Below are 27,368 nucleotides of genomic sequence, written 5' to 3'. Positions count from 1 at the left end.
ACAGAATTTGATCGGTAGACTTCTGTACAACCAGGGTGCCCATACATGGATCGAAATATGTCCGGTCCCTGCTGAACCAGACAAATTTAGATCCATGCTTTAGGGCTGGGGTGGTGATCCACCAAGATAGGGAATTCCTTGTTCAGCTGGATAGAAGCATGGGTAGAGAGAGAGAGAAGGAGCTGGCTTTTTTCCTGTTAACCAGATTTTTTCTGGGAGTTCTTGAATGGAATTGGGTGAATGGTACTGCTTTAAAGGAGGATGATATAGGAGTCCTTCAGAAGAAGATTGTCTAGATTACCTGTGACATTGATGCCCTGAGTTCTGAGCAGGGCAAGCAGAGATGCTAAGCCCATTGTGAAAACTCTGGGAGCATAGGATAGGTCAAAGGGCAGTGCAATAAACTAAAAGTGGTTGTCTGCCAAAATGAAGCTTGGATAGAGCTGATGACATAGGTAAATGGGAACATGTAGCTAGGCATCTTGAATGTCCATAGAGCAATGTATTCCCCTGGTCTCAGAGGGGTAATTACTAATTACCTTGCAGATTCCATGAGAAATTTTGGCATGTGAAGAAATTTGTTTAAGGATTTAAATCCAGAATAGGACGAATTCTCTCATTCAGCTTTAGTACCATGAACAGATTTGAGTAGAATCCTTTGAACCTGTCTTGTGGCAGTACTGGCATAAGACTCCCGGGAACAAAATGTGGACCAGGGCATTCTGCAGATCTAACTAGGCAAATTTTGGTTGATTTGAAAGAGGTGGTAGAGTTTCTGGATGGAGGTGGCTCTATTAAACTCATGTAAAAGCAATAAACCCTTGTGCAGCTATAAACACCAATTAACAATCTCTGTATACAAAAGCCAACACCTTCTAACAGTCTTCCATGTGTCACGGACATTAAAAACATATAAAAGGTGCATTGCTGTATTTCAGTAAATGTTTAAACCCTCTTGAGTATAGATATGGCAAACAAAAAAATTCAACCAATCATATGAGTTCCAGTGCAACAGTCCTTTGTACTTCCTCCTTCGTGTTTCTTGCCCAGTGATATGTATCCACTAAAATGTATCTGTGATCCTTTGCTCAATGTGCTCACTCCTTCACTTCATCCACCACCTGTTTTAACAGTAATGGTCCAAGATGCAGGGCGGCCCTGTCTTACCTGTCCTACAAGCTAGACTGTAAATAAAGTCCAAGCTTCACCCATTAATGTGGACATACCCTCGAAAGGGTCTTGAGACTGGACCACAGCCTTGGACCTGTATAGCACCCTGTCGCACACTCATTGCATTGCACTAAGTGCCATGGTGAGCCTCCATCCAGTGCCCACAGCAACAATACAGGCCATCCCCACAGCATGAGCTCAAGATATGGCTCTCAAGCTTTTACCAAGGTTGCTCCTATCCAGATACACTAGTTTTATGCTGGCATAGAAGACAGTGAAAGCTTAATCAAAGAAACAAAAGAAAACGTAATAAGCTAGTTAAGCAAAGTGTGATTTTCTTTGTGAAGGAGAAAAGTCTTCATCTTCAGACTCTACCACAAAATAAAGGACTCACAGAGTGGGGTAGGCTTATAGGAGAGATTCCCAAGGGGCATGTCCACTAAAGCTTTGCCAGTGTCCAATCACCTGAAAGTACATGCCTATAACCCATGGTGGAAGAATATTCTGCCTGTGTCATGTACTGTATGATTAAGAAGCTCTTTTTTTTTTATAAATCTGTTTTATTGATTTTTATGCATAAATAACATACATACTTCAAGTGGGCTACCCACGCAAATGAGGGGTTAACCATAACAAAAAAACAATTGGATCACATAGCAGTCCACATCATATCAACACATACTCTTATTTCTTTCCTCATGATGAAAAGTAGGAGTGGTAGAACAAAGGGGAACTATAGCGGGCGTGTCAGTGTAGCGGGAGTGAGTGTCAGGGGCTCATATCCACTACCGTGGGCGGAACTTTCAGCCAGCCCCCCACCGCCCGAATATTTCTTTCGATGGCTGTTTTTATATGTATCTTGATCTAGGAGAAGGTTGGAATTGACAAGGCTTTTCTAAAAAGTGATGGAGGGAGGGGTCACTTTCTTCCCATGCATCGTAATTGATTTCCTGCCATAGTAAAGAAAGAGGCCCAAGAGTGTTCTTTCAGCAACAGCAGGGGCCGTGGGTTCCACTAGTCCCAGCAGACACAGCTTTGGATCCAGAGTAAGGTGGGATAAGGCCACTTTGCTGATAAAATCCACCTCCTCCACCCATAACTGATCCAGAAGACATGGAAGAAGTCTCCATCCGACAGATGACAGTGCCAACACGTGGGGGATTATGGCTATGTTCAACTTGCAAAGCCTGTAGGGGGTAAAGTATGCCCTATGGTGGATTTTGAATTGAACCAGCTTGTCCCTGGCAAAGGCCAACTACTTAAATGGCAGGTCCTCTTGATGTCAGACCAGTCTTCATCGTCAATGTCTGGTATATCCCTCTGCCATTTACTCCAAAGGACAGGGAGACCAACAGAGTGTTAAAAGATAAAGATACTCATTTACTAGGATTTTAAATTCCATCAAATGGCCATAATACAGTATTTTCCCGATTCCTCTACTCTGTTTGAAGAATTGCACCCACAGAGAAAATAGCCTAATAACATTAGTTTTTGCCCACTTTTGCATAAAATGGATGTACACAGCACAAATACCTTTGCAGTTTTTCTTCTTAGATATACATCCTTTTTGTTTTGTTTTTTGCTTTTTTATTAGCTTAATACAAAAAAAAATCAATACGCCAGACAGCCATCATTATTAAGACATATTTTACTGTTAGAATAGAAGCCATATTTTACAACACTGCTATTTACAGGCATTAACATCACTTTGAAAAAGGCACGGGGACTGCAGTAAGGCACGGGACAATAAATACACCAGGGGAGGGATGGTCAGCCTTTACCTGAGGATTTCAGAGTTGTTTCATCTGTCCCTCATGGATAAAGGTAAGTAAAAGGAAGGGACCTGCCCGGGATTAACAAGTTAACCGTGGCTGAAGAAAAAGAGCAATGGATGTAGACTCCTCCAACCACAATCCAAACACAGTTTCAGGAAACAGTCCTTCATTATATTTTTTCTGGACAAAGCCGACACTGCCACTGCCATCTACGGGCAGCAAACAACAGAGCAGAGGTTGTTTCCTGCTATATAAATGTACCTATAGAAATGTAAACAATCTTTTGATCATAGACCAGCTGTTGCAATATTCTCACCTCACAGCTGGAATTTACAAAAGTCCAAAGCAACCACTGATAACATTATTTGTACACCACATCCGGAATGCCATTTGCACACCATACAATTTACACACAGAGCCTGAGAAAACAGCATTCATATTAACACAAGCTACAAAAACTCCACAGTCATCTTACAAGTTCAATAAAATGGTGAGGATACAGTTACAGGCCAAAATCACTTACCTACATCTTAAAGTGTATAGGCAAAGGACAGAGTGTGAGCATTTGCTTGGAGAAATGTTGATGGTTTTTACTCTGCTAAAGTCCCACCAGCAGCACAGTGTCTGTCCCAAGCCACACGAGGTAGCATATACATGAGAAAAACATTACTTCAGTCACCGTTGGCTTTTTGTGGTATTTATAAAAAAAAAAACCTGTCTTCTATAGCATTCAGCACATGTCTTATGTAGGCAAAAGCTCACTAAAGCCCTTGAACCATTTATACCCTGGATACAACCTTACGGTGGTTAGCTACAGTATCCCCAGGGCATAACTGTGATTGCCTGCTGTCTAAGGGCACATTTGATAGGATGCCAACTATAACAAAGGCCTCTATATTACTGCTTGCCATGATGCACTGCTGAGATTAGCTGATCTTACAAAGCGCTATGCTGCAGTAAAACCTAGAAATGGCATGTGCTGTAATGAAGCACCACTGGTCACCCAGACTGGGCCACACATGATGTGAAGACAGATCCTAATCCGCACTGACAGGAGGGGGGCTCAGCTCCCGGATGCCGTGGAGGATTCTCTTCATGTGGCCCACTTTTGTCACACCCAACTCCTGCAGATCAAAAAAAAAAAAAAGCCATTGCCTATACTTTGTAATCAGAATCTTTGATAAGAGGCCATACTGCAGACAGTCATGTTATGAGAATCAACACATAAGCAAGCCAGTTGTTTCAACTGTTGTAAGTAATCGCCAATACTTAAACATTAATGCTTTTTAAATATTCAAAATATTTCATGTTCTAATCAAGTATGTGGCTTGATATGTTTTAAAATGTGTTTAAATGAAAGAGCATCTAAATCCAAAACCTTAGGTGTGGTGGCTACATTACTTTTGCTTTGAGGGCGTTTTAAAACTACATTGTATCTATGGAATGAGTGAGGGTTGTCTGGACTTCAAACATTGTTTATTCCGAATACACTTCCCCAGTGCAAAGTGAATTTTCCCTTTTTGCCTAACCTAACCACATCCTCCTAACTCTACAGATGCAGTTGTGCTTCTTCCTTTTACATCCAGAGCCACAAGTCTCCACTGTCCTAGCCACACCTGCACATTACAGCCCATAGACTTCTATGGGACTAGCTCGAAAAATCTCCAGCCTAGGAACACAGCCCCCCAAAAAAAAAAAAAAATCTATGGGCTGCTAAAGAACAGTGAAGAAAAGGCAAAAAGACTTGTACCTCAGATGTAAAAAAAAATAAACAGCAGAATCACAGCTGTCAGATCAGGGTAAGTATGCATGTGGAGTGGAGAGGGAGTTAATCTAGGGAAAAGAGGCAAAAAAGATAAATTCACTTTGCTTTATCAGGATATGTCTTCCCTTCCTAGCGGATACCCATGTTAGGAGGGAAGGGGCCCTCTAGACTACGCGGAATTAAAAATTGTGCACTGCTGAAGTGGACTGGTAGAAGACTCAAGCTGTTACAGAAATTCAAATGCATTTTGACCTGCCTAAGACATCTTTAAAACAAAATGTAAAATAGGCTGGCTTTATGACCCTGGGCTGAATAGGGGAGGCAATTATGTGTTAAGATTAAAGGGTAACTCCACTTTCACGGGGAAGAAAAATAGCAAAAAGATAAATGAAATAATAATAATATAGCAGATACAATTGCGACACAAATCATTTTGTAATTGAATGTTATTAAAAATGACCTTTCCTTTTCAATCTGCAGGTCTCTGTAAAATGCAATGCAATGTGGCTACCTGGAGGTGTTCTGTACACAGATGGTGTACAGAATGTCCCCCAGATATGTCATTTCCTGCTTGTTTGATTGGTTCACCGATTTTCCCAGCAGTCTGCACTAAGATACAATTTTACACTAAGATTTTTGGCATCATCTGCATTGAAAATGTAATTTTTGGTGAGATACTCTCAAAGGGAAATCACATCTATAAAGGGATGCAGACCCAGCAGCTTTTCTCATTAGAGCCCACAGGTGCAGCAGCTGATTGATAATTATAGATACTCCCATTAGATTTACTCTAAACATGGACACAGACAAATAAACAGCTATATCCTCCGGATAACAAAAGGTAGGAATCCCCAGAGGGGGATGTTTTTTTTTTCTCAACAAAAGTGGTGTTACTCTTTAATGTTTTCAAATTTTATAAAGAGGGACAACATGAAAAGAACCACAGCTTATGTGCACTACCTTCATACCGAATATGTGTATTTAGGGTACCTTTACCTATTACCGTATATACATTTAAAGGTTATGTGTATATTTTGTATATAAAAACACAATATGTAAAAGGATTTCTTAAATAGTCAAATACAATATATTGCCCATGAAATGTTTCATATTTACTATTTGCACTTAATCGGTGCAGTTCATGCTCCTTTTCCATGCCTACTATTCTAGCCTTAGCTGTAGTCATGAAAAAAATGCAGTTTGTATACAGCTGACTGAGTCAAATAACTCATTCACTACTATTTCCCAAACCCTGCCTGCTCTACTCAGAGATTCAATAAGGCAGTGACAGTCATACAGAAAGCAGCTATTGCCATGTCCTGGGTGCACCTTCTATTTATTGTTTATTGGTAAAAAAAAAATGATGCTTTTAATAAAAACATAAAATCCGTTTTAAAAAAAATGTAAACATTGCACAAACACACAGCATAAGCAAACAAGCTAAAGCTGACAACAAGCCATTACAGTTTCTGATTAAGCAAGGTAAGCATTGTTTGGTATGAAACAAATGCAATAATTGAGGAGAAATTTCAAGCTGAACACATGCAGCACGTGTTTGGTAGTATGGGGTGTATCAAAGGAGGATGCACTATATGCAGAGAATTGGAGAAAGAGATGTTGGAAGCACAGAATATATTATGGCAGGATGCAGTACAAATATTTGGGGAAAGAAGTGTTGGAAGTACAAGGTATGTTATGTTATGGCGGAATACAGTATATACAGAGATTTTGGAAAGGAGGCGTTGGAAGTACAGGGTATGCTATGACTTGATCCAGTATTTGCAGATAATTGGTATGCATGGAGGGGTTGTGATACTAGTAGTTCAGGGTACTTCCTTTCACCAAGTTCCTGTTGCTAAACCTAAATTTGAACAATGTTTAGTTAATAGAACATGTGTAACTAGTAATGGATTCTTTTTTTTACTTAATCCAGAACTGGGTTAAACAATTATATTTTTATATCTGCCTGGAGTATAACCGTAGGTCACATTATGACTGGCTATAGAGTAAAAAAATCATGTGAAAATGTTGGTAATATTGGCCAGGACTCTAGACAGATTTGACATGCAATGATTGGTCAAAGAGAAGAGAAAGTGCACTAGCAAGACATAACAATAAATTATTGGATACAAAACAAAGGGTGATCAGTGAGCAAAAATACAGAGTGTATAAGATAAGTAGGAGCAGACACATCTGTGAGAGATACCTTGAGGTCTCGGCGCTCTAGGTGGAGAAGCTCACAGCCTCGGATGTCATGGCGAGTAAAGACCTCCTTGTACTCAGACAGACTAAGACGCTCCAACCAAAGAGAAACCTCTTCCGTCCCCCAAAGATGAGCTGTCAGAGAAAGACCCTCATAAGAAACCACACCCCAAAGCACAGAGGCACCACTTCCCAAGGTAAAGATCACCAGCAGTACAAAGCAAAGACACCAATTAGGTAAGAGGAAGGACAGACAGCATATACCAATTTATTACTATAGGCATAAAGTTGTTTTTTTCTGTAAGTATCAGAACAGTAACACCCTATGAATATCTGCATAGTTTTCAGCTACAGGCAATTAAAATTAAAGGCCCCGGGTGATGTGTAAACTGTTCTACTCTATAGGGAGGACAAACAGATAAATAATAATACTGAGTAATATTCAGATGGAACAACATAGGCAGCAGATCTGGATTCCTACAACAAATACAATAAACTAGTAAAAAAAAAAAACTAAAAAGACTGTCAAATTTGACTGTTTATGAGCCCCTAATATAGGAGTCTTACCTGTCAGTCTTTACGAGATTTGTAAAAATTATTGATCCGTTACGTTTTTCTTGAACCTTGTTCTCCAAAGACAGCAGGAAAGTTTACAATTCTAATTATAGCTCCTCTCCTTTGATGAGATTCAAATCCCAAATTTGCAACACTGCTGAGGATCTATGAAGAAGAGGTCTAAGGCTGCCCATATTGGAACAGACGTCTCTTACCAAAGGGTCAATCAGGGGATGCCCGACGGCTTGGGAAATGCCCACGAACATATAATTTGCTCCTAATTCAATTCTAAATGATCTAATTGAGCACCAATCTTCTGTTTAAAGGCAATTTAAAGATAACCCATACCTCCCCCTAATTGTTTACTGTTAAATGTGTAACAACGGCAACTGAAATCTTGTTGTTTGCATGCAACGCTACATCTTACCTTAGTTATCTAGCTAGTAACTCATTTATGCTTTTATTTTTTGTGTCCGCCTTATGATATTAAATTCAATTTGACTGTGTAGGTGTACAATGTGGATGTGATGTCATGTACCAGCCTTTTATACAAGTACAATGCTAGTTTAAAACGCTTGAACATGTACACATATATTTCTTCAATACAGACAGCATGAATGCCGTAGACACACAAAGTGCAGACTCTTGATTTAAGGCACATGGCACAGTCTGTCTGCCTATGCCTGCTTGTAAACCCTCCTCTACCTGCATAGCAAAATGGCATCATTTACCAGGCGGCCCTGTGCTGCTCCGGGTCTCTTTGTTCTTGGTATTCTTCTCCTTCTTGAACTTGTTGACCAGTTTAAACCGACTGCTACGTCTAAACTTGGAGAAATCCAGGCCACCCTGTGCACAAACAACAGCACTTCTGTAAAGACAAGGATCACTGTTGTACCCACATAAAAAGCTAAGCAGATACAGCATGCTAGGAGCCAAGATATATATTTTTTGTGCTCACGTACTGAAAGTAATATCTAATGATGTCAAAGGATACATTCCTAACTGTATATAAAAAAACTCTATACATGCCGCTATAAGGCCACAAAACACATCATAAAAGTAAAAAAGTTCTATATTAAAGCCATGCATACAACTTTAACCACTTGCCGCCTGCCCACAGTACTTTTACTGGGAGTGTACAGCACCTACAAGCTCAGCGACATACAGGTATGTTGCTGAGCACAGGTGCACTAGCGTGCCCCCTGGGCCATACAAAAACGCAATCTCGTTACCACAGTGACCATGATCATGGAGTTCGGCAGGGGTATCTTGTGATCACTATGCCCAATCCTAGCGATCACAATGTAAACAAAATGGTCATAAATGGCTTCCATTCATGACTGCTTGCTTACTGTTGTGATGCTATGATTGGCCCACAGCCATCACATGGTACTTGGCACCCTGTACCTTGTGATTAGCTGTAGCTAATCACAGATCTCAATAGGAAGCAAGCTGTCACGTATGAAAGCTATTCATGACAGCTAAACTATTGCTTATAACAGTGATTATTACTGTTAAAAGCAATAACAGGGTAAAAACAAAAATCCCTGATCACGGTCACACAAAATCATATGATAGCGCTGTATTGCAATGGTGACAGTATGTGTAGAAAAAAAAAAAGTGTGACAACTATTTTTTTTATTTCTTCATTTTCCAAAAACTGTGACAAAAATTACAACTTCAAAAAACTTGCCATGCCTCTTAGACCCAATACATACTATTAGATTTTCTGCAGACTTTTGTCTTCAGATTTGCTAAAAACCAAGTAGTGCAAGGACCTGCCTGACTGCATACAATTTGAAGCTCTTAGAGTGATTATAAAGAATCTTTTTTATTTTTTTTAAAATAACAAACATTCATACTTCCATCCACTGTGCAGCTCGTTTTGCACAGAGTGGGCCCGAACATCCTCTTCTAGGGTCCCCCGGCGGCTCTCGCGGCTCCTCTCCTCTTATCAGGTAACCCCCTAGGAGAAGCGATATCCAATCAAGAGCCAGAACCTCGTGGAGAAGGGACAGCGGCGTCCCTGCCGAGGAGATGAAGGGGCTCAGGTAAGTAAAACAGGGGGCTGGGGGGCCGGTGATTGCCAGGTGTTTTTTCACCTTAATGCATAGGATGCATTAAGGTGAAAAAACATGAGGGTTTAAAACCCCTTTAAGGTTTGGCCTTATATGGTTTTAGTAAATCTGAAGACAAAAATCTTCAGAAAATCTAACAGTGTGTACGGGGCCTTAGTAAATACCTTGGTCTGTCTACTTTCCAAAATGTGTAGTGCCCTGGCATTTTAGGGCCTCAAGAAATGAGATGGGCCATCAGTACATCAGGATTGGTCAATTTTTAAATACCAGTATATATACACCATAGTTTGTATACTCCGTGTATAACACAGACCAAATTATATACACCGATTTGGGTTATAGTTGCCAAATAAATGTAGCAGATTACATTCTGGAATGAATTTATTAACAAAGATTATAATTTTTTTTTTAAATTTTCATCATTTTTTAATTTATATAGAAAAAAAAAACAAAAAAAAAACGACTGATTATTAAAGTGGTTGTAAAGGCAGAAGGTCTCTTATCTTTATACATTCTATGCATTAAGATAAAAAACCTTCTGTGTGCCTCAGCCTCCCTAATACTTACCTGAGCCCATCTCAATCTAGTGATATTGCACGAAAGACTCAGCTGTACGGGATTCTCCCTCCTGATTGGCTGAGACAGCGGTGAAACACTATTGGCTCCTGCTGTTGTCAAACTCCGTGAGCCAATGAGGAGAGAGAGGGGGCAGAGTCGGGCCATGGCTCTGTGTCTGAATGGACACAAGGAGCTGTGACTTGGGTGCCTCCATAGCAAGCTGCTTGCTGTGGGGGACCCGGGGGGGGGGGGGGGGGGGGGGGGTCAGGAGCGCTGAAGAGGGACCATAGAAGAGGAGGACCTGCTCTGTGCAAAACCACTGCACAGAGCAGGTAAGTATAACCCCCCCCTAGACTGAGCAGGTGAAGGCGGGGGACGCTTCCTCCTGGGTCTTTGCCCACACGCTACTTCCACCCGGGATACTAATGACTTAAGGACCGCCATCAACACAACCATGGGAAGCTGGGGTTTCCGAGGTACCTGCCACCTCCAAGAGGGGATCAGTGGGTGAGATGTGATCCTGAGGCTCCATAAGGAAGAAGACTGTAGTACAAAGGAACTTTGGCACCACTAAGGGACAGCCCAATGGTCAGGGTACCTATCAGCAGAGAGGGAAATACACAAGGACCTCCAAAGCCTCATCCTACCAAAAACGGAGGAGCGCCACAATTCGGACCCAGCAACACCAATGTCGGTGTCCATGTCATATACCCCGGGACAGGAAGAGAAGAGTAGGGGAGGAAGAGGAGGAGGAAGGAGGAGGAGGAAGGAGGAGGAGGAAGGAGGAGGAGGAGGAAGGAGGAGGAGCTCCGGCATCTCCACGAGATTCTGGCCGTCACTAGTGTCTCACTAGACTAAGAATGAATAATGGCCACCATGACATCATCAAAAACATGGCCGCCAGCTGGAGACCAGCGGAAAATGGCCGCGGTGACTTAATCTGCTATACAAAAATGGCCGTCGGCCGTTTGACATCCTGAAGCATGCTGTCGGGATCCTCTATGTGCCTTGCACATTGCTGCCTCCTCTGCAAGAGGACCCCCTTCCAAAAAGGTATTGTACCACCAGGCAGGGTGAACATTTAAGGGGACACCGCTGTGCCCTCTGCACTGGGTCCCCCAAACTGCACACTACCGCGCACAGCAGGGCATGCACCTAGGGGTCTCCCGATGCACCCTCTGCACTGGAACCCCCCCCCCCCCCCATACTGCCAGGGCAGGACACACACCACCCAGAAGGGAAATGGCAGGGGAAACACAAAGGGGTCTCTATCCTGGGACTCCCACCAATCTGTGGGGGGAGGGGGAAGCCCAGTTTAACTAAGGGACTTTTGGATGGGAGGAGGAATCCTGCAGGCAGGTCTGACCATCTCTGGAGGATACCCACATTCACCCAAACCGCACAAAGGGGGAAAGGGGGAACTGTACTTACAGATCCATGGTGCAGGTGAACCTCCAAAGTGGGGGGTTGTCGGCCAAGGGACCGCTGAGACTTGGACCAGAGCCTGTTCATTCGCCACCCTACAAGACATTTAACTTGCGGGCCAGCCTCTTTCCGACCTAGCTCGTAGCTGCGGTCTGCACACGCTCGCTGGCTAGACTGGGGAGACCACTGGATCTAGATTATCCAGCCCGTCGCCCAGCCCGGCAATTAACTGCAGATCTCCCAGGACAAAATGCACGGAGAAAAAAAAAAAAAAAGACACAAAAAGTAAAATTTGCTAGGACCAAAAGATCCCAGCAAGGAGCTAGGTCCTTACTACTGACTAGACAGAAAAAACTGAATACCTAGAGCACGGAGGGGTTATATACTGACTGAAGACAGCCCATGGGTGTAGCCAGGTGTTTTTTGTTCTGCCTAGTCCTGCTCCTGTAGAGGCGATATAACCCAATGTTCAAGCTTAAGGAGGCACTGTGTCCGTCAATGAACGAAAGAGAAATAAGACTTACCGTGATTTTCGGGGAGGGCTGCAATATAAGCCCTGCCCCGAAAATAAGCCCTAGTGTCAAGTGGTTGTAGAATTCACTCTATTACAGTATTATATATCACTATATAATCATAATATATCAGTATTATATCAGTATTGTGCTGTCCCCCCTCTACATTGTAAAGTTCTGCAAAAACTGTTGGCGCTATATAAATCGTGTATAATAATAATATCATGTAGGCTGTGTATGTTTCTGTAACCTAATTGAGTCAAATAACTTCGGTACAGCGCCGCTTGGTGCTAGGCTGATCTCCTTCTGCTCTCCTCCTCTTCTCCCAGCTGTCAGCTGGGGATCTTGCCCCCACCCCCTGCAGTGCTCAGGGTGGGGATTAGAGCTCCATCAGGTCACGGAAGCAGAAGGTACTTGGCACTACATTTTACATTATATAATACTGTAATAGAGTGGATTCTACAACCACTTTCACGCGGTTCCACTGGGGATTCCCGAAAGGCAGGGAGAGAGAGAGGGGGCGAGAATACAGCACATTACATGGCAAGATCTACCTCAAAAATAAGCCCTACTGTGTCTTTTGTTGCCAAAATATAAGACCTGGGCTTATTTTCAGGGAAACAGAGTTTTTTCCCCTTCTACTCCTGGGCTCCTATTATCTATTCCTAGAACTGCACACTGCCCTCATCTTGAAAACTTTTATCTACTGTCTGCCAGGCTCTGTGCTGCCCCAGTGGTCACTCTTCTTTAATTGATATCCAGTTTGAAACTGCTTGTTGCAAATCTTTATCCATTCTGATTGCAATGTGAATTCATGTGATGAGTCATTGTGCAAAAAGTCTACTACAAGGACTCAAGCCGCAATTTTTTATTTATTTTTTTAAAGTCAACAGCTACAAACACTGTAACACTGTCCTTTTAATAAGGACACTTACTTGTCCAGCGAGCCCGCAAAATCCGTCCATCAGATCAGGTGTTGGCGACGCCATCTTAACGAAAGAAAACAGGCAGTGGAGCCTTGTGGCTTCACTGCCCGTCTCCTATTGCGCATGGGTAAGTAGCGCGGCGTCTTGTGAATGGCCCCGTGTTTTTTTTATGGGACACATACATGTCCCACAAGACAACGGGGCAGCTTGCCGAAGAGGAGGAAGAGCCGCGGAATAGGAAGAAGTAGATTAGGAAGACCGCCTAGCAACAGGGGTTTTTGGTAAGTTAAAAAAAAAAAAATTTCAAATTTTTTGGTGATTGTTAATGTACATTTTTTTTTAGGGTGGCCCTCGACTTTAACGTTACATTAAAAATGAGAATTGAAAATACGTAGAGAACTGGAGTTTTAACTAATAGGAACCAATCCAATTTCACCATCGCTATCGACCATGCTGGGGCACGGAACGGTTTGGAAGAGGTTTTAGAACCCCTGTCAGTTTATTTTTAATTTTTTGCTATCTGTGGCCCATTCAGGGCATTCCTGCACTTCCTATCCTTGCAAAAACATTTTCACCTGAAGAGGAAGTGAAATCTTTCTAACAGGTACATAATGACAATAAAAAATACTTTGGTTAGAGGTACACTTACTCTCTCTCCTCAGCATTGACCTTCATAGGGAAATGGGGCTGTAATATGGGATAGAACAGATATCATCAAATCTCACCTCATCTTCTGTTGGCTCAGAACTCTGAGATAGCCATGGGATATCTGTGAGTTTTCGCAGCTCTTGCTCTGTGTTACTGAGCGATGTAGTCAGCTGTTCCTTCTGAGGGGGATCCAAGAGCTAAAGAGCAAGATCATGAGATCAAGTCAAGATTTTTTTTTTAACTTCTTCTTTACATGTAAATTTCTACCCATCCATAATTATGTCTATGTTCACGAAAAACATTGCATTAAAATTTTTTTTGCATAAAATTTGAATCTAGTAGAAACATTTGTGAAGCAACTAAAACTGAAAAAATGTAAATAGAATAAACATACCATCACTTTAAAAACAAACTTCAGTATGGTGAGACAAAATCATTACTCACCAATGCCATTTTTCCCTTAAGTAGCAGTTCTGTCTCATTCAATAAAGCTCGGACATTTGTTACCATTTCCATAACATGATTGCAGCTTAGGCCCTGTGACAACACAATTATTGTTAAACATTGCTACATAATTACCTACAATAGAACATACAGTATGCAGTTCTGGATTAGCTAACAGGAGACAATGTGATTTATAATGCTTGTAACAGACATGAAGCGTGTACCTGGCATCTGCTAATACTGGGTGCCAATAGTGCAGACCAACAAGTAAGGTTCTATACCATGATAGATTCAAGGGTGGCAGCCAGGATTGGAAGTCACAAAACTGTATGTATACATATATCAAAAAAAGATAGAAATACACACCTGACCACCTTTACATAAAAAATATAAGGTTGTTAACCAATTAAGCTTCACACTTTTATATATCCACCCCTCCCTGTGGACCAAGGCAATTGTTAGATTTCTGCTATGGGCCTGTTGAATCATTGATAACTTTGTCATTACTTAAAATAACAAAGGAAAAAACTTTTATTTTATTTTTTTAATTATTTTTTTAGAACTAACAAAGCCTTTAATGCGGTCTTGCAAAAAATACTTAAAAAGAGGAGCTCCAGGCTCCTGCAGAAAATAAAAACAGTCAGCAGCTACAGATACTGTAGCTGCTGACTTTAATATTGGGACACGTACACACAATTAGACTATCTGGCGGACTTAGTCCAGCGGACTTTCCGAACGAGTGGACTTGCCCACACACTAACTGACTTTTCCAGCGGACTAGGTCCACCGGACAATCCGTCAGACTCTCCGCGGAGGTCCGCCGGACTTTCCAAATGAACAGACTTGCCCACACACGTAAAGTCCGTTCATTTTGAACGTGACTTCAGGTACGATGGGACTAGCGAAGTCAGTCAATGTCGCCACCTCCATCTGCAAGATTGACACCTTGCAAGCCCTGTATGGGTTTTAAGAGTAACCCCTACACCGAAAAAACGGCATGGGGGCCCCCCCAAAGTCCATACCAGATCCTTATCCGAGCATGCAGCCCCGGCCGATCAGGAAAGGGGGTGGGGACGAGCGAGCGCCCCCCCTCCTGAACCGTACCAGGCCGCGTGCCCTCAACATGGAGGGATGGGTGCCTGGCGGAAGGGGGGGCCCCCCCACCCCAAAGCACCTTGTCTCCATGTTGATGAGGACAAGGGCCTCTTCCCGACAACCCTGGCCGTTGGTTATCAGGGTCTGTGGCGGGGGCTTATCGGAATCCGGGAGCCCCCTTTAATAAGGGGGCCCCCAGATCCCGGCCCCTCACCCCATGTGAATAAGTATGGGGTACATCGTACCCCTACCCATTCACCTGGGGGAAAAAAGTGTAAATAAAAAAACAAACATACAACACAGGTTTTTTTCAAGTAGTTTATTAAGCAGCTTCTGACTTCAGGGGTCTTTTCGCCGTGCTCCTCCGCTATCTTCTGCTCTTTTGCTAGCGGAGGAGCCCGGCTTTCTCCTTCGTCGTTGTCGCCGTCCGGGGGTCTCCTTCCGACTTCGGGGGTCTTTCCGGCTTCTTCTCCCGCTCTTCGGTTCTTCTGCCGGGCTCCTCTGCTATCTTCTTCCAGCTCTTTTACTAGCGTTGGCCCAGTCTTCTCTTTTGTCGCCGCCGCCTTCTTCTTCCAATGTTGACATGACACTCTCTCCCGCTGTAATGCCCGGGACACGTTGCGCGGCGACTTATATATGCATAAGGGACGGGGTCACCAGGTGATGTCACATGGTGACCCCGCTTCTTATGATGTCACAGTCCCAGCATCCCAGCTCGCTCGCCCTTTCCTGATTGGCTGGGCTGCGTGCTCAGATAAGGGTCTGGTATGGACTTCGGGGGGACCCCCACACAGTTTTTTCGGGATAGGGGTTACCCTTAAAATCCATACCAGGCGACGGGGCTCGCAAGGTGTCAATCTCGCCAATGGAGGCGACGACATTGACTTCCTTCGCCAGTCACGTCGTACCTGAAGTCACATTCAAAATGAACGGACTTTACTCCGTGTGTGGGCAAGTGCGTTCATTTGGAAAGTCCGGCAGGCTAGCACACAGACGAGCGGATTGTCCGCCAGACAGCCAAGTCCGGCAGACAATTTTGAGTGAAGTCTTCTTTCAAAGTCCACCGGACTTTTAGGAAGAAAAAGTCAGCCGAAGGCCACACGCGGTCGAAGTGTCCGGCAGACTCTGGTCCGCTGGACTAAGTCTGCCGGATAGTCCGATCGTGTGTACGCGGCATTACCTGTCCCGGAATCCAGAGGTGACTTCATCCAAGCCGTTTTTTTTCAATCGGCTATCGGGTGCTAGTGCCACTATATCCACTAAGGGAAACCACCAGTGAAGCCTTGAAGCTTCACAGCCAGTTCCCTACTGCGCATGCGTGAAGCTCACTGCTCTCTTTGATTGAGCCGGCTGCAGGGGAAGGAGGAGGGGGGCTGAACTTCCAGCTGAGTTTACCATGGCAAACTCATCCAGAAGTGGGAGTGGGTACCTATCGAAACCAGGTACCTACTCCCCCCCAAAGGGTGCCAAATGTGGAAGTGGGGGGGGGGGACACATGCAGAGCTTCCCCTTTTGGGTGGAGCGCTGCTTTAAACGCATAACACAGACATCAATGTAATAAAAAAAAAATATAGTTTTACCCTCCATAGTAATGGGCTTAGGGGGACCTCCCCTGCATGATCATTATAAAGCATATTCAATATAACAGACATTACATCTGAGGACTATGTAAGACTAAGATAACAGACATTACCTCTGAGTTCTTGTTGTAGACATTCTCCATTGACTTTGAGCTTGCATTGACAGCATGAGCCAGCTCCTGCTCTATACTCTGATGAGAGACTGCTATTTCTTTAATGCTGCAAACACAATTTACAATTTTGTTTATTCCATTGCCTCTAGTTGCTCTAAGGCTGTATATATGTAATAAAAGAAAAAGCATCAGTTCTTTTAAAATTTTTAACAATAAACACATTAATATTAAAGTCCAACTCCAGGTGAAAAAGTTTTCCCATGAAGTGGGGCTGTGCCTGCACTGAACGGGTCAACTGCTTGTTTTGTCTGGGGGTGAGCAGAAAGCTTATATTTATCCGATCCTTCATTCCACCAGAAAATGTTGCTCCCCTACAATCCAGTGGTGTAGTGTTCCTAGCCTATGGAGCCTGCTCTGGGTTTGATGACATCAAGAACAGTCCACAATTCAAGACCGCTGGAACGTGGGGGGTGCCAGTCTTGTGTTGGGAGGATCAAAAGATTACGTTAGTAAATATGCTTTTTCCTCTCCCTTAGAAAAGAAAATAGGCAATTAAGCGAAGCAGCACGGGCACAGCCCCACTGCATGGAAAAACTTTTTTTGCCCGATGATGGGATTTAAAATTAACTCTGCAATTTAAGGTCTGTATTTCTATTTTAATGTTCACAATATGCATGCATATATGCAGTACATTAAAGTGGTAGTAAACTCAAAATTTTTATTTTAACCTACAGGTAAGCTTATACTAAAGGTCACCTGTAGGTTAAACAAGCAGCGTTTAGGAGATATTCTAGGGAGCAGCAGACGGTGGCATCATCGACACATGGGTTCTGAAGAAATGCCATACTAGTGCCGTTTTCTCAGAGCCCTGTGCTGTAAATAGTGACTTCCACACACATGCATGAGAGTAACATCTTGTGGCTCGGCCATTGAGTGAAGATGGAAGCGGTGACAGGGTGCCGCTGGAAGGCTTTGTTTCAAGGTAAGTCTTCCATAATGTGCTAATATGTAATGTTTACTAGCACATTATGCTTTTACATTGCAGGGTTTCTTTTTGTAAACTTTATTACTGCTTTCACTGTGTAAATGAATACACTGCATAGACTTGTTAAAGTAATTCTGATAAACTAAACTGCCCCCTGAGTATCATCATAAAGGTACCAGATAATACCCAACACCCTGACAGCAACTCCCCCCCCTCCAAAAAAAAATAAAACAAAAACCAAACATAGGCTCTGGTGTACTAATAAATAAAAACAACCTCTGTACTGGAATTAATACTTCTAGGATGCCACAAATTACACAAAGACAATGTTCATAAGGTTCTAGCAAAATCTCACCAGTGAATGAGGGCACCAGCAGCTTGACCAAACCGAGACACCTGTGCTGCCTCCTCATCAGAGAGCACTTCTGGGTGTAAAGATGTAGCAGTGAGAGTGGAGGTGGTTTGCCTTGACAAATCACATTTCTGCTTATCTTCCCAAGATTTTAAGGTGCTTTCAAAGGCCTGAAAAAGATATAAAATTACATGACTGCCACTATAGGTCGTAGCTGAGGGTGCTGCAGGCTCCTGCAGATATTTGCAGGCATCCCTAGGAGTTTGGAACTATTGTAGTCCAGGATCACTTGAATACAAAAGCATATCTGTGAAAGGTGATGGTTATTATCGACTGCATCAAAATCCCATTCAAAACATGAGGTCTCTATGTTTTCAGGTGTATGAATACCCTTTACATATTCAGGAAACCATAAATTACCCTGTCTCGCGTGAGGGTCTGTGTCCTGTTCTTGTGCACTATACGGATATAACCTGGTGGTTGAATCCAAGCCTCTCCATCAACTTGCACAGGGACCCCTTCCTCACCGAGCACAGTGATTTTCACCATTCGGCACTACAGAAGAATAAGATTTGAAAGTTAAAATTTAATACAAGGCTTTATTGAATTTCCAACAAGTCAAATCAAGATATTTTAAAAGGGAGTCGAAAAGTAATTTTGACTTTTAAATTTTGATTTGTGCTGGTATTGTTCTAGCGCAGCAAATCAGCCAGTATAATCTTTCCCCTTTACCTTTGTCCACAGGCCTTTGAGAGCTGTACTGGTGTCAAAAAAAACTTCCATAGAGTCAGAATTCCTTCTATTGTCTGATAATGACACCTGTTGACACATGGCCGTCTATGTATGAAGTTATATTAATAAAAAGCCTCCCTGGTGTTCCTTCTGCAGAAGTCCTCCGTAATTTTCCATTTCAAACTCATATTAGACCTACATTTTTCAGTATTTTCTTTTTTTAATTTCTGACGCTGCTTATAATATATTCATTAGGTGTATTTATATGCTATCTGATCACTTCATATTTTTTGTACTGAATAACATTTCTTTTTTTTTTTATATGCAAGGTTAAAAATATATTGTATACTGTATCTGCATAACTGTATTATTGTTATTGTAGTAGCAGTAGGGTGCAGTTGTGCTGTCCTCTTAACTACTTAGATAATTTAGCTGCCTACAGTGTTGTTTTTAATGAGTGGGCCCACCAACAGATTTACATCATGAAAAGGAGCAGTAAAACACAACCACTGTGTAGTCATAAAATAAAAAAAAAACATGTTGCTATATCTGCATCAAAACAGGGAAATTAAGTGCATTTTTGTCAATACTAATTTTTATACTAGTTTATGAAAATATTTTTTGGTATTAATACAGTTGACATAAAAACCTTATTTTTAAATAAATATCTGCTACAGAGTGCTTTGATGCTCCAGTATGCATAGTACACAATGGCCTGATTGGCGAGGACCAGCTCTTCTTCAGCACATTCAGCTGTGTTTGTAAAAACAGACACTGCAAACTCATCAATACAGCAGCAAATCTGCTGAGATCATGGACTACCACACTATCCACATACTGGCTACAAATGGTAAATAAGAAGCATATATCCATGTAGCAATGTCAGTTAAGCGTTACCTGAGCAATCCGGTGATGCTGTAGCTTAATGACCCTGGACACTGCCATCTGCATACTGCCAAATACAGCAACCACCTCCAAGATCTTATCGTCAAAGGAAGGTGCTGCAAATGTCTGCAGAAAGAAGGGAATAGAGTATTTATAACAGTCACACAATAAAGATGCACTCCAGATGATCAATAACATTACAAGAAACTTACATCATCTTCTTTGTTGCCTCCCCAGAAGTTTGTGCCTCCAGCGTAACTGGGAATGTTCAGTACAGCAATTCCTTGCAGGCTTGGTAGGGGAATGGGCACTCCATCACACTGCGGGGGATATGGGGGTAAGTGGAAGTAGACACGCACATCCACTGAGAAAGAAAGAGACAGACATCTAAAAGAAGAGAGACAGACACAACCAGTGTTAGGGACAGACACAGAGACACACGAGATGAAGAAACACAGTTTACAGGGACTCCAGACAGACAGAAGATGGTGAGAAGCAGTGATGTGAGTTGAGTGAGTGTATGTGAAATGGAAGTGGAAGCCGAGTCATGTAAGTGGCCTGTCACTAAATCTAAGTCATGTCGATGTATAGTGGATGTACAATGTTACATCCATAAGAGTTGGCACACTGTGAAAAATCTACAGAATGCATGCATCCATGTTTTATTGACAATAGAAAACATCAGAAGTTTAACCTGAAAATTTTTTCCATCTTAAGAAAAAGAATATATAAGGCAAGTTGGAAATTTATGGCATTAACATTACTCAAAAAAGTTGGGACAGCGACCACAGTATTCTTTTAACAACTCTGTAAACGTTTGGGAACTGAGGAGACCAGTTTTGGGAGAGGAAATGTTGTCCCAATATTGCCTGATATAGGATTCTAACTGCTCAACAGTGCTGGGTTGTCTTTGTTGGATTTTGCATTTCAAGATGCACCAAATAGTTTCAAATAGTGAAAGGTCTGGACTGCAGGCAGGCCAGTTAAGCACCCAGACTCTTCTACTACGAAGACATGCTGTTGACCTATACGCAGTATGCACATACTATATGTAATATCAAAGCTATACTTCATAGATCAGCACATAATTTAGACTTTAAACAATGTGTGCTTTCCAAGATTAGTTCACGTCAAGCCACAAATACAGCAAAAGGAAAAGAATGGAGGACACAGGAAAGGACATACAAAAGAGACAGATACAGGAGGAAACAGATAGGTAATGAAGACTGCAGTTCTCACCTCTAGAAGTACTTTCTGTTCCAAGTTCTTGTACGTTCTCTGTAGCAGCTCTTTGGTCCCCAGTACACCGTACCACATCATGTTCTTTGTGCGACTTCTTCCATCAAAGATAAGTAGATCAGATAAACTAGCATACAGGTGCAGCTCATAAAATTAGAATATCATCAAAAAGTTAATTTAAACTCATATTTTATATAGGTGCGTTAAACACAGAGTGAAATATTTCAAGCATTTCTTTTTTTAATTTTGATGATTATGGCTTACATCTAGTGAAAACCCCAAATGCGGTATCTCAGAAAATTATAATATTACATAAGACCAATAGAAAAAAGGTTTCTAATGCAGAAATTTAACTTAATGAAAAGTATGTCTGTCTATGTACGGTATAATATGCAATATACCAACACTTAGTTTGGGCTCCTTTTGCATGAATTACTGCATCGATGCGGTGTGGCATGGAGGCGATCAGCCTGTGGCACTGATGGGGTGTTATGGAAAACCAGGTTGCTTTGAAAGCAGCATCCAGCTCGTCTGCATTGTTGGGTCTGGTGTTTCATCTTCCTCTTACTCAACAATACCCCACAGATTCCCTATGGTGTTTAGGTCAGGCGAGTTTGCTAGCCAATCAAGCACAGTGATACCATGATCATTAAACCAGGTATGGGTACTTTTGGCAGTGTGGGCAAGTGCCAAGCCTTACTGGAAAATTAAATCAGCATCTCCATAAAGCTGATCAGCAGAGGGAAGCATAAAGTGCTCTATAAATTCCTGGTAGAGCGCTGCGCTGACTTTGGACTTGATAAAACACAATGGACCAACACCAGCAGATGACATGGCTCCCCAAATCAGCACAGACTGTGGAAAATGGAATTTGGAAATCAAGGTCCCAGAGTCTGGAGGAAGAGTGGAGAGGCACAGAATCCAAGTTGCATGGGGTCCAATGTAAGGTTTCCACAGTCAATGATGATTGGGGAGCCATGTCACCTGCTGGTGGTGGTCCACTGTGTCTTATCAAGTCCAAAGTCAGTGTAGCCCTGTACCAGGAAATTCTAGAGCACTTCATGCTTTCCTCTGCTGACCAGCTTTAAATAGATGCTTATTTAATTTTCCAGCTGGACTTGGCACCTGCCCACACTGCCAAAAGTACCAATACCTAGCTTAATGATCATGGTATCACTGTGCTTGATTGGCCAGCAAACTTGTCTGACCTAAACACCATAGAGAATCTGTGGGGTATTGTCAAGAGCAAGATGAGACACCAGACCCAACAATGCAGATGAGCTGAAGACCGCTATCCAAAGAAACCTGGGCTTCCATAATAACTCAGCAGTGCCACAGGATGATCACCTCCATGCCTCATTGATGCAGTAATTCATACAAAAGGAGCCCAGACCAAGTACTATACTGTACACTGACATACTTTTCAGTAAGCCAATATTTCTGTATTAAAAATCTTTTTTTATTGGTCTTATATAAAATATTAAAACTTTCTGAGATACTGAATTTTGGGTTTCACTAGCTGTAAGCCATAATCATCAAAATAAAAAAACATGCTTGAAATATATTAGTCTGTGTGTAACGCATCTATATATAATATATGAGTTTCACTTTTTGAATTGAATTACTGAAATAAATTAACTTTTTGATGATATTCACATTTTTCGAGATGCACCCGTATATGACGATAATTATCTCACTGCTGTCAGCTTTACTTTAAATTACCTGCATTTCTTGGGGTGCTCATCCCTTTTGTTGTTAAAATCCAAAGAAATTTTTGCATCCAGTCCAATCCCAAAGTAATTGTTCATTACACATCTTTCTGTGTAACAATTCCTGACAAAGAAAAAAACAAAATGTAATTTTCAGCAGGTGTTTGTTCTAGTAAACATAGTCGAAAATACGTTTTAATTTGGCTTTTAGTTTTTCTGTATGCATGCTGGATCGTTTTTTTTCCATGGTACAATTTTTGTGTTCCAATAATTTTTATTAAAGTTATCTTTTTTCCATCAATAACAAGGGTTCACTTCTATACATATTTAGATCACTTTCATAGTACAGTCGTGAATCTCAGATCCATGCGAACAATGCCATAGGTATTCATATTATAACACACATCAACAAACAGGTAAATTATATATCAACCAACCTTTACCTGCCAGGACTATTCAATAAATATCAAACAATATTAACAAAAGCCTTTGTGGTTTACCATAAAAAATTGTCGTGAGTTGGAGATCTGTAAGCTAGATCTGAGTTGTAGGAGTCATGTAATAGTGAGCGCTTGCTGTTTTAGACGCTCCCTAAAGTCCACTTTCACCCATTCGAAATCCAAACTATGGGAGCAAAGTGGCTCCATGGTACAATTTTAAAAATATAAATTTATACTGTTTATATTAATTATTATAAGACAATTTGAAAAAGACAAGACAAGGTGTAAAGGTTTTCAAAGTAAATGTAAATGTCACCCCTAATTTTCAGGAATTCTCAGGTCATTGGCATCCCAATAAAGGCACAAGGTTCTTAACACATTCAGATTTTGCACGCCCCATCCATTTCATTCCTTCACTGGAGTCAGCAATCCTACCCATGTGCATGTTCTGTGTCAAATGGTGGCACAGCTTACAAAAGGGTTAATGACCTGGCTTCTGGGTCTGACCACTGCATCTAGGCAGGAGGTCATAAACAGATCTTGGGGTGTGGGTATGCTTTTCAAAAAATGTATTTATTTTTGTATTACAATTTATTCTGAGATACTCGTGTCCCTTTAGTTCTTTTGTGGAATTGTTCAACAAAATCTTTGTACTCCTGCATTTTTTGGCTTAAAATGTTTATATAGTGGGATCTATTGATTGTCATGAGGCCTTGTGAAGTCTCAGATAAACTGCAGAGAATCAAACTTCCCTGAATCTCTAACAATGATGATTATACTTGGTCATGATTCTAGATACCAGCTCAGCCAGAGTCTAGCATCTTTCCCACCCAAGCCAACTGTCTTATGGCGGCAGGATAACCAGCTGTGCAAACACTACAACTCTGTTAGACTGTGTGTGCAAGTTTCTATGGCTGATGGCTTTCTCCTCTGAGGCAGTTCCCTCCAACCAAGTCACTCCAAAAAGCAATCCTCCTTTAGTAAGAAAATTAGTTTTTCTCTCTAAACAGCAAGGTCCCCCTGTCTCCCCAGACCATGCACACCCCTTCTTTGGTGCTTCTGCTCCCCTATGGTGTCTATGGGTCTCAGCATCCTGAGAGATACTGTATTTTCAAATAAGGCTCTTTGGAGGCGTTACCCTTGCTAGTCAGCATTCTGTATATCTAAGCCAGGGGTCCGCACAGCGGTGTAGTGAGTAGCACTCTCACCTAGCAGTAAAAAAGGTCACTGGTTCAAATCCCAACCATGACACTACCTGCCTGGAGTTTGCATGTTCTTCCTGTGCCTGCGTGGGTTTCCTTCGGGTACTCCAGTTTCCTCCCACATTCCAAAGAAATGCTGGTAGGTTAATTGGTTTCTGTCCAAAAAAATGGCCCTAGTATATGAATGTGAGCTGGGGACCTTGGATTGATGCGGTTCTTGAGGGTAGGGACTGATTTGAGTGTGCGATGTATGATGTGGAGCACTGTGTAAATTGACGGCGCTATATGGGTACCTTAAATAAAATAATATAAATAGATGAGCATCTTAATGAGGCACAATGTACAGGGATAGGGACAATTGTAGACACTCACTCAGGATGGACTGGCGTCTTTATTCAACCTTACTTACTATGTAACCCGCGGCCCGCCACCGCTAATTGTCCGGCCCATCAGTGCCCGTGATTAATTCACGGGCAACCGGCCCGCAGACATGTTCGTCACTGTCCTCTTCATTGGACAGCAGCGAGCGTCTGGTATTACAGGACTGGTTGGGGGAGGGAACCACTGAAGTGAACTTTTTACATTAAATAGCAGTTGATTGGTTGCTGGGCGATCCTGGCAACCAATTACTAGCCCATTGATGTAAAAGGTTAACTTCAGCCCCCATTCAGCCCTGTGATACCAGCCACTCTCTGCTGTGCTCTACACCTGTGTAAGGTAGGAGAGTTTTACCTGCACAGTCTGTTTTTGTATCCAAGGGGCAGAGGAAAGAGGACCCTATGGGGGCAGAGGACAGAGGACGCTATGGGTGCTCACCCTGTGCCAAGTCCAGATGACCATCTGGCGTTGAGCACCATCAAGAGACAGATGTCGGTTCTTGTGATTTTATTCAGGGTCCCTTGGTTTCAAATTCTTGAATCCATGCTTTTGTGCTTAATGTTTACTAAGATGGCTCCTATCATCAGGCCACCTATGGATCCATGTCAACATGCTACTACCTGTCTCCAGGTGCCCACCACCCTCAATCTCCTCCAGGACTTATCCGCCTTTTAAACAAATCAAAATGGAATTGTTTTATTTTTATAGACTTTACCAAAAAAAAATCCCCCTTTCTGACCACTAGAGGGTGAGATTTACACAAGAAGCAGCAAATCTACAGATTTCCCACAATATCGCTACAAGCTGCTCATATTTGTCACTGCTACCTGCCACATTTGTAACCAGTTCTTCTCTATAGCTTGGTATCAGTATCTGGGAAAATGCAGCTACATACAGAAAAAAAAAGAACTGCATTTTAAATGGGTCTGGTGTAGGGTGCACAATGTTGAATACTGTAGCAGACGTCATAAGTTATGAGCCTGGAGAGATAAGTGGTGCCAGTATTTTACTATAGTCTCATCAGCACCACTTACAAGTCTGGCTCCGAGGTATATGGGTCAGCGCTAAGAAGAAGACGGCTAATGATGGCGTTTCCAGGTAAAGATCCAGACATTCCAGCTCTCATGTCTAAAAGAAATGAAATGCAGTTGTTCAGTTTTTAGTGCATGTATATAGCCATCTCAGGACATTCAAGACATTTATTGGTGAATATCTCACTTTGGTGCATGTGCTCCCGATCTGTATTAGCACCAGGGAGGGATGTAGAGGCTCCCGCACTGAGGCTGCTTTTACTGTTCGCTCTTTCTGCTTTGCCAGCTATGAAGAAGAAAAAATAGTAATTTTTAGATGTTTAAAGTGGACCTAAACTCAAAAAAGTAAACATTTGATATGTTAAAAGAAGCATCTAGAAATGTTAATTGTAAAAGTTTAAAGATTTGTATAATCTGGAGAGGAACCAAAATAAAATATGGTTTTAAAAAAAAGTTAATTGTGTTTAAGCAATACCCTGAAAAGATACATTTTCTCTTGTATTTCTCCTTCTTCGTAGTGAGAGGCATGCCTAGGCAAGCCTGTCCTTACACCTTCTTGTCTATCTGATGTCTAAGACCTCAGGCACTATTGCCTCTGACTGCTAGTTGTAGGAGATTTGGCTTGACATTTGGTCATATCACTACTATGCTGCTCACTGTTTTTCTTGGAGATGGCTCTGACAATTTGACATGAGGAAACAAAGCCATGCCTACAAAGATAGCCACCTCCACACATTGCAGAACAAGGCACGCTAAGTAGGTATTAGAAAAAGATCAGCTGCAGGAGGATTCCAGGGAATACTAGTGAAGAGCCTTTGGTCCACTGCCTAATATTTTTTTGGACACAATATCCAGAATTAATTTCTTCTTTAAAAAGAAGTGCAGGCAGTGAAGGTAGTGTCGCGGTCCCCTTTGGACTGGTCCTGTCGGCACATTTTCGGCCTGGACTCATCGCCCGGGTTGCCTTCTGGGAAACAGCAACACCTCAGTGCATTTATGATATATATTGGTCTCACTTGCAGTTCTCTAATTGTGCATTTGTCATGCTGTGTTCTATGTTTTCACCGTACTATATAATTTGCACTCCCTGTATATGTTCTTTTGTACAAATTTCTTTTTAATGTGCATGTTCTCTCTTTGTTCTTTCCCTGTGTACTTATTATGTATGCAGAAATAAAAAAAAAAAAAAATTATATAATATATATATTATATATATATAATATATATATATATATATATATATAGTGCAGGCTCGTTTATATGGAATCAAACATGTTGGGGTTGCTCCAGAGCTTAGTAAATGAGGTAAAAATTTCACTTTGCAAAGAATACCCAATTACAGCATTTTTACTTGCACATGATTGAATGATGGAAGTTAGCAGAGCTTTTGCTCATTTACTATGCTCTGGAGCAATTGCTCTTGCAGCATGCAACTGTGCTTTGCAAAGAGCACAGTCCATTTGCCTAAAACCCATTATTTCACAAAAAAAAAAAAACACACATGAAAATCTTGCATTTATTCTTTTTTTGTGGCAAATAGGATCTTTGGTGCAAATTTAACAAATATTT

The 27,368-nt window shown here is 41.9% G+C and overlaps 1 protein-coding gene across 5 annotated transcripts in view; it reads right to left on the bottom strand.

Moving 5' to 3' along the window:
* Positions 1–2,800: 2,800 nt before the first annotated feature.
* DGKD (diacylglycerol kinase delta) overlaps positions 2,801–27,368 on the bottom strand; it is a 151,796-nt gene continuing 127,228 nt past the window's right edge. Inside the window, exons 17-30 of one of the 5 annotated variants that reach the window (XM_077488441.1) lie at positions 25,987–26,085; positions 25,803–25,896; positions 22,762–22,872; positions 21,040–21,136; positions 20,013–20,120; positions 19,813–19,926; positions 18,604–18,738; positions 18,187–18,353; positions 16,847–16,952; positions 14,059–14,151; positions 13,692–13,811; positions 8,199–8,313; positions 6,917–7,047; positions 2,801–4,069 (exon numbers count right to left, since the gene is read on the bottom strand). In XM_077488441.1, the coding sequence (XP_077344567.1) occupies positions 3,983–4,069; positions 6,917–7,047; positions 8,199–8,313; positions 13,692–13,811; positions 14,059–14,151; positions 16,847–16,952; positions 18,187–18,353; positions 18,604–18,738; positions 19,813–19,926; positions 20,013–20,120; positions 21,040–21,136; positions 22,762–22,872; positions 25,803–25,896; positions 25,987–26,085 (1,577 nt within the window). In that variant the 3' untranslated portion in view covers positions 2,801–3,982. Of the gene's footprint in view, positions 4,070–6,027; positions 6,572–6,916; positions 7,048–8,172; positions 8,314–13,691; positions 13,812–14,058; positions 14,152–16,846; positions 16,953–18,186; positions 18,354–18,603; positions 18,739–19,812; positions 19,927–20,012; positions 20,121–21,039; positions 21,137–22,761; positions 22,873–25,802; positions 25,897–25,986; positions 26,086–27,368 lie in introns of those variants that run through there. The other 4 variants (XM_077488442.1, XM_077488443.1, XM_077488445.1 and 1 more) reach the window with 4 other exon arrangements.

The sequence above is a fragment of the Lithobates pipiens genome, unplaced genomic scaffold, assembly GCF_037356315.1.
Source record: "Lithobates pipiens isolate NorthernLeopardFrog02 unplaced genomic scaffold, aLitPip1_a1.2 Scaffold_18, whole genome shotgun sequence".
Taxonomy (NCBI): domain Eukaryota; kingdom Metazoa; phylum Chordata; class Amphibia; order Anura; family Ranidae; genus Lithobates; species Lithobates pipiens.
The sequence above is the reverse complement of the archived record's forward strand: the minus strand, read 5'-3'. Positions and strand labels throughout refer to the sequence as shown.